Source organism: Thrips palmi, unplaced genomic scaffold (assembly GCF_012932325.1).
Source record: "Thrips palmi isolate BJ-2018 unplaced genomic scaffold, TpBJ-2018v1 HiC_scaffold_16, whole genome shotgun sequence".
Lineage (NCBI taxonomy): Eukaryota > Metazoa > Arthropoda > Insecta > Thysanoptera > Thripidae > Thrips > Thrips palmi.
The window spans coordinates 1,699,185-1,710,258 of record NW_023144625.1 but is presented as its reverse complement, the minus strand read 5'-3'; the positions used below and the strand labels follow the sequence as shown (position 1 = coordinate 1,710,258).

The following is an 11,074-nucleotide window of genomic DNA, read 5'->3' as shown; positions in this document are numbered from 1 at the left end:
ATAGCCTCTACCTTCCTCTCCCGAGAGCGTGGCGCGGTGGCGCACAGTGGGACGAAACGTGAAAAAAGTGCCGAGAAGCGGCATTTTTAAAGTTGAGCGGCCGCGTCCCTAAAACTATCAGATGTTTGAAAGAAAGGTCTGAGCTATGCCTGATACTAATTGATTTGACAGTATTTCACACGTTCGAGCCCCTGCGGAGCGCCAAACTTGACACATTTTCAGGTCTTCGTGTGAACTTTGAAAAGGGCGTATAGTTTCCCTCCTGGTAGCCGTCTCCTATGAGACAAGGTAGGTTTACGCCAGACCGCGTCTTGTCGTAAGAGGCTTCGCGATGTCTCGCTGCCTGTTCCTCCAATCCACGCCTGGCGTACCTACCTTGGCCTGCGGCGCTAGCCTGCCGGCGGCAGGCAATAGCTTGTCCATTGTCGGTTGTTGTTTAACTTGTTGGATGCTGGGGGGCTCCGCCCCCCAGACCCCCCATTCTCCAAGGCAAAAGTGATCTATCTGCAAACAAAAACTCGATTTTTCGCCGTTTTTTAGGTGTTTTCGGCTATAAAAACTGAACCAGTTGAGCTAGGGTAGTGAAATTTCGCGTGTGCTGAACCAAGGACATACCCAAAAAGTGTGCAAAATCTCACCGAGATCGGCTGAGCCGTTCAGGAGTAGTAGTGCGGACACACAGACAGACAGACACACAGACAGACAGACATAGACAAAACTTTTCAACCCCACTGAAGTAACAGGCTTCGCTATCGCTCAGCCAATAAAGGTATTATTTAATGTTTTTGAAAAGCTTATGACCTAATGAAACCTGTGCGGCCCTCAGATTTACTGTTTGGTCAGCTGGGTAAAAGTTGGACGCTGTTAAAAGTGTTGCAAAATCAACGTTTAAACGATTTTTACGATGCGATAAGTTGAGTATCGAACATTTGCGAACGGGTCTGTGACATGCCCGTCATAGGGCAGCTTCTCGGCTTTCTAGTCAATATCATAAAATGCTCGGCATTGCTCAGCGTTTTGAGAAAATCGCCTTTAAAAGTGCCTGTATCGCTCAGTCGGACGAAACCCGGAAGAGTGCCGATAATTCTGGGATGCTCCGATCGTCTCCAAAATCGCTACCCGGGGGTTTTGGGGGATGATATACTCGTTTTTGTTAAAATTTAAAGCCTAAAACGAACGCCAGGGGAGGATCCAACATTCCAGGAGGGGTGAACCGTTCGGAGCGCACGGAACGATGCCAAAATCGCTACACGGGGGGTTTTTGGGGATGAGAAACTCGTTCCCGTCAACGTCGAAAGCCGAAAACGAACGCCAGGGGTGGATCTAGTTTAACCTTTTCCTTGATTGCTGCATTCGCCCCTGGCGTTCGTTTCCGGCTTTCGACGTTGACGGACACGAGTTTCTCATCATCCAAAACCCCCCGGGTGGCAATTTTGGAGACGATCGGAGCATCCCAAAACTATCGGCACTTTTTCAGGTTTCGTCCCACTGTGTGGCGGTGACGTGGTGCTGCGAAACAAAGTCGCATGTTTGACGTCGATTTGAAGGAAAACGGCATCGAACGGCATCGCCGGACGAAATGGACATGAAAGTGGGGTCACAATACTATCTCACCACGGTGCCCGACCGGTTCGCAAATGTTCGCAACTCGACTTATCTCTTGTCAAAAAAGCGAGAGGGAAACGACTTCGGTTATCCGATGTACAGCAAATTGGTTATCCGCTATCCGGATAACCAGAAATTTTGAAGTAATCCGGGGTAATTCTGAGGTAATCCGGCGTAATCCAATGGTAATCCTGGAAATTTTTCGATGTAATCCGGAGGTAATCTGTGGGTTATCCGGGGTTATCCCTATCCGATGTACACAAAATTTCTCAGTCGTTTCCCCCTCGCAAAAAAGTCGCAGACGACGATATCCGCGAACATTTGAAGACCCGCAGTTTTCCCAGTTTCGATGGAAACCAATTCCAATGAATAGATAGGACTGCTTGATTTTTGCCTTTCCAAAAACATTTAAAACATGTTTTTTTGATCTGCAACAGCGGTAGGAGTGGCCTTTCTTGCGCAACCCCCGCAAATTTTATCATTTTCTCGCGAAATTGCTCTTCTTTGAGGTCCCTTAACGGCAAGTTGTAGTTATTTGAGATGCCAAAAATGTTCGTATCTGTAAAGAATGGTCCTTCCTGAGTTCAGAAACGTTGGTCATATTCCTCTAGGACTCAAACGGCAAAATCGGACTTACGTGCGACTTTTTCTGGTTTCGCCCCACTGTGCGGTGGTTCGACGGCGACCCCTGATGGGTTCCTGGTAGCCCAGCAGTACCCTATTGCAGTGCTGAAGTCAAAAGTCCCGGACAACCAAGTGGAATGCAGCCAGAGGCCGAAGCTGTCTTGGCCTCCAGCTAAAAATTTTGCTTTGATGGACTCCTTGTGGTACGTCCTCGTATCTCCGGAACCGCTTCTCCTAGAGCGTCAGCGACATGAGCGTTGGACTCCATGTGTCCTGCGGACCTCGAGGACACCACTTGGGACCACCTGGTTGGTGGCGACAACGGACTCAGACCATCAAATTTAGCATAAGTTTTCAAAATTTAAGCTTTTAGAGGTGCGCGAATTAGACATGTCTCTGACACTCTGACAAAATTTACACGAGTGAAGCAGACCAGCATATAAACAAAGCCGGCACAAATCCGAAGTTCTCTACCAAAGTCCCTAGTATCCCGGAAATAGATCCGCCGCAGTCGCGTTTTGGAGCGTGCACACTTCACGACTTTTAACCCAGTGTAGCTGGTCTGCCGGTGTAGCGCCCAAGAGGTAGGCCACACCACCGCCTGCCCGCTAGAGGACATTTCCCTTTTTTCCCGCATAATCGCGACTTTTCCCTCCGATGCCCGCTGCTGACCATCCAGCCCCCTGGCCCTCAGGTCATGCCCGCCAGCGACATAGCCCCGTCGGCATCCTGGGCGCACCGGGAGGTCCGACGACGACCGCTGACGGGTTCCTAATAGTCAAGCGCTACCTTAACACGATGCTGAAGTCAAAAGTCCCGGACACCCAAGTGGAACGCAGCCAGAGGCCGATGATGATTTTGGCCTCCGACTTATAAGTTTCTTTGACGGACTCCTTGTGCCCAGTGAGAAATGGCTCATCGAATCGACGTCGATTCGCTGTCGACAACATCGTCTGCTGGTCGATGGCTGAAAGGTCGACAAATCGAAGTCATTTCGACGTTCGCGAAAAATGGCATTTTTTTGCAAACAAGTCGAATTAGATAGAAGAACATCTCAAACTCGTATTTTCTGGATGATTTCTTTTAAAAAATTGAAAATATTATAATCGACGTCGTTTTGACGTCAAATCGATGTGGATAGCTGACGGAAGAAAATCGATGTAACCTAGCCCCTTGTCTTGATGGGTTTGAATTTCCGCGCCTTCCGTGCTCAGCTCAGGTGCAGTGTTTAGCAGTTGCAAGGCAGGATTTAATAAGTGTGTTTTCCTACGTCAAAGTACGTCCATAAATTATTATGTTTAAATCAGTTACGAATTAGAGCTTTTCAGACCAAAGTAAAAGTTAATTTGAATTCAGTACCACGCTGTTTAGTCTCTCTGTTTGACCACCGAGAACGCGATTCGACGACGCCATTTTCAGTAAGTAGAGTCGCCGGGTGTAGGAAAGGTAAACATTTTTACTTATTTTTACTTGAGATGTGATCTGTCCTCATGTCACTTCTTCATCAAATTTTCAGGTAGTCGAAATTGGTGTATTGAAATTGAAGGATGGCTGATGACAACGATCCTCAGGTAAGTTGTGACAGGGCTGGTAAATCGAGAGGTTAGGGCGGACTGTTTTGCTAGTTGAGTGGGTGAATGGTAATGGGTGAATGGAATGGTAATGACTTGAGGCCAATTTCTCAGTACCAACAGGAAGTCAGAGCTCAAATTCGAAGGGCAAGGAGGAGAGCTCGTAGAGAAGTGCAGGACTTTGAAAACCTGGAGGTGCTGAGGCAACGTCTGCTAAATAATCCCTTAAATAATCCACCAGAGTCAAGCAGCGATAGTGAACCATCATCTGACCCTGAGACTGACAGTGATAGTAGCAGTGACGCTAATAGTGACAGTGATGATGACATGAATGGCAGTGATTTAGATGAAGTTGTCAACAGCAACGCAAGTGACATTGCATCTGATGGGGACGTGGATCCAAACGCAAATCCAAATCCACATGAAAATGATTTCGATGATAATGATGCAAATGCCCAGTCAACATTTCCTACTACGCGGGACCTCCACTGGACATCCAGGCACAGATATCGGATCATCCCTTCTTGAAGTACGGGAGAACTACCGTTTGCCCAAAAAAGGTAGTCTGCTGGCTGTCCTCGGCATCATCCGTCTGTGGTACGGGCCTAGTACAACCCCGTACTACCATTCCGTACCTCGGCTGGACCACCACTGGACTAGCGGTCGGCCCATGCAAATTCGACAATATTGTGACGCAAGGGTGAAGATCTTCACTTGTGTGGGGTGCCAAAGGACCCTCAGAGGCAGATACCTCGATTCAAAAATTAGGTAGAAGTTACGGCTGATTGCGGCAGATTTCACTTCGACTCACTGGGACAAGTCTGCGGTACCTAATGAAACTGCGACCCGTAGCATGCCGCGAGAGGAACCATTCAATTGTCGATTGCTCCGCTATTAGTTTTGATACCGCCGTAATTTTTACAGCAGTACATCGCACTCATCTTAGCACTTCAGTTTCCATCTATTCAGAACTTTCAGTACACTACCTTTTGGCTAGAAGAGCCTTTTAATTGTAACAGGTGACTAAAGCGACACTGGCGCCATCTAGCGGACAATACTGAGAGTGCAATCCGCCATCTAGTCCTGACCGACCGTCGTCCCTGGTACTGTCGTGGTACAACGGTAGTCCCGATTCGTACCTTGCAATGCACGCCTACTGCCACCTTTCTAGAGGTAATAAGCAACCAGAAATCACTGTGCGTGTAATTAATACCGGTGTGTCACGCAAAGACATTCCATTTTCAAACTAAAATTTTTCTCTAAAACGTAAAAATTTCCTCCAAAAAAATAAAAAATTGTCAGGAAACTTAAAATTTTTTCAAGAAATTGAAAATTTCATCAGGAAATCAAATGAAATTCACGAACGATTTTTTATGTATTTTACAATGGAATTCCCCAACGCCACGCCCAGCGGCAGTAATTTGTCCCATTTCTGGTTGCATAAAACCTGTACAAACGCGACAAGTACACGGACATATGCATGGTCCGGATTCGGACTACCTCTGTACTATGGAGGGACTAGTGAGTGCGACCAGCAGGACCAAGATGGCGGAGTAGCGTTTCCCGCACTTTTCACGTACCAGACCGTAGTACATCACTACTCCAGCTGACATCAGATATGGACATACGAAACGGACTTCGCATGGAGGTCAGAGGGAGGTACAGTCAGGGACCTGGTACTAGCAATGTCGACTGGGTGATCCCCCTGCTGATGGAGTGAATCCAGAAGATATAGAGCAGTATGTCATCCAATCCTTGATGGAATGGGCAAGCAGCGGGGGTGTACTTTCAATGTCTAAAGTAGACGAGTTGTTAGGAAAACTTGCTTATGTTTTCCCCAACATTCCTTTATCGTACAAAACTTTGTTAAATACTGCTGGCCATGTCAATCTTGAACAAGGCAACGAAAAATTCTGGTATAAAGGACTAAGATTAAGCCTTGACCAAAGAGACTTGAATGATTATCTTTTGGCTCGAGAAGTTATTGAAATTGATGTAAACATGGATGGCTTACCTCTGCCTGGTTCTATGGGTAAATTTTGGCCAATTTTGGGAAAGTTAGTTGGAACTAATGATCCTCCGTTCATAATTGCCATTTATTGTGGATCCAAAGATCCCACTGATGTGGATCTTTATCTTGGAGACTTTGTTCTCGAAGTGCATGATTTACAGCAAAACGGTTATGAGTGCAATGGACAGGTTCACAACGTGCGATTGAGGCACTTCATTCTTGATGCTCCTGCCAGGTCCTTTGTCAAGTGCTGTATTGGCCATGGTGGCTACGGTGCATGTGAGAAGTGCACTGTGGTGGGTGTTTATGAGGATGGCAGATTTAACTACTCTCATTTGGGTGCGGACTGCAGGCCTCGTACAGATGAATCTTATGCAAATCAGGAGGACCGCCTGCATCACACCGGTATCTCTCCTCTACAACTCCTTGGTGTCGGCCTTGTGAGCCAATTTCGACTTGATACTTTACATCTTGTCTACAAGGGAGTTTTTTTGAGATACCTTGATGCGCTTGTCTCATGGGAAGGGTACTGGAATCCAAATGCCGACACTATGAATGCAATTTCAACAAGATTGCTAGCTTTGATTCCCAGCTGCCCTCGGGATTTTAATCGACGACCAAGACAGTTCCAGAAGTACAACAGGTACAAAGCAACAGAATTGCGCCGCTTACTGTTGTATGATGGTTGCATCGTTTTTAAAGATTTGTTGCATGAAGAGATGTACTCCTTGTTTTTACTTTTGCACTGTGGTATCCGAATTCTGTCAAGTCCTTATCTGCTTCAGCGGTTCACAGATTTTGCAGAAGATTTTCTGAAATGGTTTGTTGATTATTCAGCTGAAATTTTCAGTAATGCCTTTGTTAGCTACAATGTGCATTCCATTTTACATCTATGTGATGAGTGTAGGAATCATGGAGAACTGGAATCTTTCAGTACTTTCTGCTTTGAGAATGCTCTAAAAAGCATCAAAGAATCCCTTCGCTCTGGTCATCTACATCTGGAACAGGCAATGAAGCGTGACTCTGAAAAAGTTGGGAAAAAGAAGATTTCCTTGCTTCCCACTCAAAATGAAGTTGAACTTTTCCAGCCCCATTTTAACCCTAATGAAGACTTTGAAGGCAATCAATTTAGAAGAATAAATGTCAACAAGACCACATTTAGCCTAAAAGATAGGGATTTTTGTTTTATGACCACTGATGGGGTAGTTGCCATCTTAAGAAACATTGTTGTAAGAGATGGAAATGTATTTTTCCGTGCAACAAGGTTCACTGACAAAGATGATGTGTATACCTTTCCTATCAGATCTTCCCAACTAGGCATTCTGCATGTGTGGGGATTGAGGGATGAATGGGAAACGTTCCCACTGGCTGTGGTTTTTGCCAAGTGTTGGCTGATGCCGCAAAATGATGGCACCTATATTTCAATCTCACTATCTCATTCATTTCCCCTTCTTCTTTAAGTTAGTAATAATTCAAAATAGTTAAGTGCCACCCCGGTGTTCGGCATACAATATTTTTAACTTTGTTGTTTTTTTTTCTGTTACAGTATGCTCTTTTGGAGTTTCTGCAAAATGTGGTGGCTGGTGAAAAGGCACTGGGCCTTGCTCTTGTCAAATGGCTTTCCAATAAGCCCGATGGTTCTCTTGTGTGCAAATGGCCACCTTTTGAACCCACATTTGAGCAACTAAAGGCATTTCTAATGAAGAAGAAAGAGCCGGAGCCAGACTGGGTGGACCATCCGTGTGTTCTAGTAAAAACGTACCGTGAGTAGTATTTAACATTATTCTTCTGTCTGTAACCAGCCAATTAAAAGTGTCACGTTGGTGCATATTATTAGTTCTCAGACTGCAACAGGCTTCACTTTTATTTTGTATCAGCCAATATTTGTACTTAGCTTGTCGTATATACAGTATTTGAATCACATTTTAAAGTACTTTGTTTATGTTTATTTCAGGCAATTTCCTTCAAGCTCATTTGGGTTGGAAACACAGAGTAGATGAATCTGATTACCACACTGAGACAGAGCTGGGTCTAGGGCATCGCAAGAGGAAGCTACCCAGAAAATTACTGAGTGCTCAAGAAGATAATTCATCTGAAGACACCAGCTTAGTGCCTACAAAAAAAGTTGTGGTAAAAACTGGATCATCAAAATCCTCATCTCGTAAGGCTAGCAACTCGAAAACTATGAATATTTCTCGCAAAGATAGAGGCACCAAGGCTTCTTCAATTGACAATTTAAAAATAGTTTTAGAGGAGAAAAAGAAACAAAAAAATTTGGAAAAGACCAAAGTTATTAATTTCGTGCAAGAGAGAAGGTTCCAGGAAGATATCGACCTGAGCCAAAATATGGAGGAAGAAACTGAACAAGAACTGTTCAATGAAGAAAATCCACAAGGCGAGAGAAGAAAGGAGGAAGGGAGGGTCGTACAGAAAGAAAAAGAGGGAGAAGATAAAGTGAACACGAAAAGTATTGAAGATGAAGATCAAGCCCAAAAAATTGAAGAAGATAAAGCCAGAAAGAAAAAAAATGAAGAAGAAGCTAAAAAGAAAAAAATTGAAGAAGAAGCTAAAAAGAAAAAAATAGAGGAAGAAGCAAAAAAGAAAAGAATTGAAGAAGAAGCTAAAAAGAAAAAAATTGAAGAAGAAGCTAAAAAGAAAAAACTAAAGGAAGAAGCAAAAAAGAAAAGAATTGAAGAAGAAGCTAAAAAGAAAAGAATAGAAGAAGAAGCTAGAAAGAAAAAACTTGAAGAAGAAGCTAGATGGAAAAAAGTTGCAGAAGTATTACAGAAAAAAAAAGAGGAAGAAGAGAGAGAGGCTCAGAAAAAAAGAGACGAAAGAGCCACAAAGGAGGGAAAATTGCATGAATGTCTTGAGAGCGAGAACGATGGCAGGGCACCCAGTGGCAGTGAAACAAGCGATGGAGAGTATGATTCAGGATCCACATCTGGGAGTTCTGAAGAGGATAATGGAGAAACCACAACTGTGAGTGATGAAGAGGATGATGAAGGAAACACCACTTTAATTAGTGATGAAGAGAAAGATCAGCAGGAAAGGACTAGTTCTCGCAATGACTCTGGGCTCAGTGGAGAAGAATTAGAAGATCAAGATATTTCAAAAGTTAACTCGAGTTCTCGGTTCACATCTGATGCTCCCATATTAAGTCGTTAGTATTAGTGACATTTCTCGTGTTTCTAATGTTCTATGTCATTTATCTCATTTTTTTGTATTATAATTGGTTTTATATTTTATTTTTGCAGCATTTGAAAGACAAGTTCTGTCTGAACTGAAAGGACTACATCAAAAAGTAAACACAGTGATGACAAACCAAGCAAAGCTAAACTTGCACTTATTGCCTGGCGAAAGAGTGATTTCCAGGCCCGATGGTATGCCAGGAACCCCGGTTAAAACCAAGAAAGAACTGGCAGTTCTGGAGAGGTTCTTAGAGAATTCGGAGAATGTCACTAGTTTGGTATGTAAATTTTTTCTTGTTTATCGTGAAAACATAAGTACAATTCGTGGTCTTATTTGTTTTCTTTTTTTATTTTTGCAGTCTATTATGCTTTCCTGCTTTGTCAACAAGGAACCAAATAAAGAATATAAATCTGTGATGAGGGTACTCAGGAACGTGATGGACAACGCTGTTGCAAAGTATTATAGCTTTGATGGCAAAGGTGTCAAACGAGGCTTTAAAGAATTAAAGTTGTGGCAATCAGTCCAAGGTAGGTGCTTAGTTATGTTTGTACAAATATTAACTCTAAATTAATTATAGATTGCTTGATTTTCTCCATGTTTTTTCTTCCTCATATCTCCAGGTGCTGTACTATCTAAAGTTGAAAACTCCGATCTGCAAGAAGCCGAAAGGGCTGCCAGGTCATGGCTTCGTAATGCTCCTTACAGGAAGCAGGGAGATGGAAGCAAAAGTAAGAGAGAGGCCTCCAAAGATGAACAGCACGGTGAAAAGAAAAAGAAGAAGAAGGCCAAGAAAAAGAAGTCATCCTAAAAATGAATGTAGGCTTTATTGTACCCAACTTGTCACCCTGCAAGATTTTTTTTAGTTTTTAAATTTTAGGCCTAGAAGTGATTTTTGTCTGGCCAAATATAGATGATCTCAGTTTTGCTTGGTTTGTCACAATAAGGCTTGGACAAAATAAGCATGTAGGTGTTAATCTTTACAATTGAATTATCGAGATTAGGCTTATAGTACATATTTGGAAGCCATTAAATGTGTTATGTTGCCTCCTAAAGGGAGAACATGAAAAAGAGTTTATTGTTTTGTTGTCTTTTTAAAGGTCTGGATCAAAATCTCATTTTGTATAGTTTAATTGAAAAAGCTACTTGCTACTTTTGTTAAGCCCTTATGTGTTCATTTCTGTAGGGTGTGTTATTTCAGCCATTAGATAGGGAATTTCTTGTGGACTAGACCCACTCCAGTGTCAGTTCTAGTTTTTGTTCTAGTCGCTTTATGTTCTAGTCTTTCAATACTTTAAAGAACCCTGAGCTCTTGAAATCCTTGTCTATGTATGCAATACAAATAAACAATTACAATGAAAACTCTTTTGCTATTTATTTTTTGAGATCCTTTTTGTAACTTTTTGAACAACTGTGAGACCATGAGAGAATGGCAGGAAGGCCCTACTTCATGGTGAGACCGCTCCCTAGAATTGGTCGATTTTGCGTCGATTTAATTCATCGATATTGTCGATGTCGACGGCACATCGATTCTGGGACCATATATGGGTCGATTCGACGTTCCAAATCGACGTAACATCGTCGACCGTGTCGATGTTGAATCGACGTCGATTCGATGAGCCATTTCTCACTGGGGTGGTACGTCCTTGTATCTCCGGAACCGCTTGTCCTAGAGCGTCGGTGACCACGGCGTTATTTCCAGATATATATCTGAGACTTGACTTTTTCCAGATATTATCTGAAAAAAAGAAGACATTTCCAGACAATATCTGAAAAAAAACAGCCATTTCCAGATATTATCTGGCAATGTGAAAAAATACCTGGAAATTTCCAGACATCAGTTTCACCGTGTGGAGTTTTCCAGCAGTTTGCTGATACTGAAAGGGCCCGGACGGCCGGTGTTCGAAAGGGGGTGCGGATTTCCGGGGAATGATTTACCCAAGAATGGTTTGAACCTCAAAATAATATGATTGCTTGGTACGATGGACTCCCCCCCACTTTTTTGCGCGAAATTGGAACATGCTCGAAAACCACCCCCTCGAGGGGGTGGGGGTGAGTGCACCGGGTAGTGGGT

At 43.4% G+C, this 11,074-nt stretch overlaps 1 protein-coding gene across 1 annotated transcript; it reads left to right on the top strand.

The window, feature by feature from the left end:
* The first annotated feature begins 1,433 nt into the window (after positions 1–1,433).
* Positions 1,434–10,365, top strand: LOC117642371 (caldesmon-like). Its single transcript, XM_034380462.1, has 6 exons — positions 1,434–3,800; positions 7,358–7,574; positions 7,766–8,974; positions 9,069–9,280; positions 9,362–9,530; positions 9,624–10,365. Exons 1-6 carry the CDS (start codon positions 3,777–3,779, stop codon positions 9,809–9,811), a joined length of 2,019 nt encoding a protein of 672 aa, XP_034236353.1. The 5' UTR covers positions 1,434–3,776; the 3' UTR covers positions 9,812–10,365.
* The last annotated feature ends 709 nt before the right edge of the window (positions 10,366–11,074 follow it).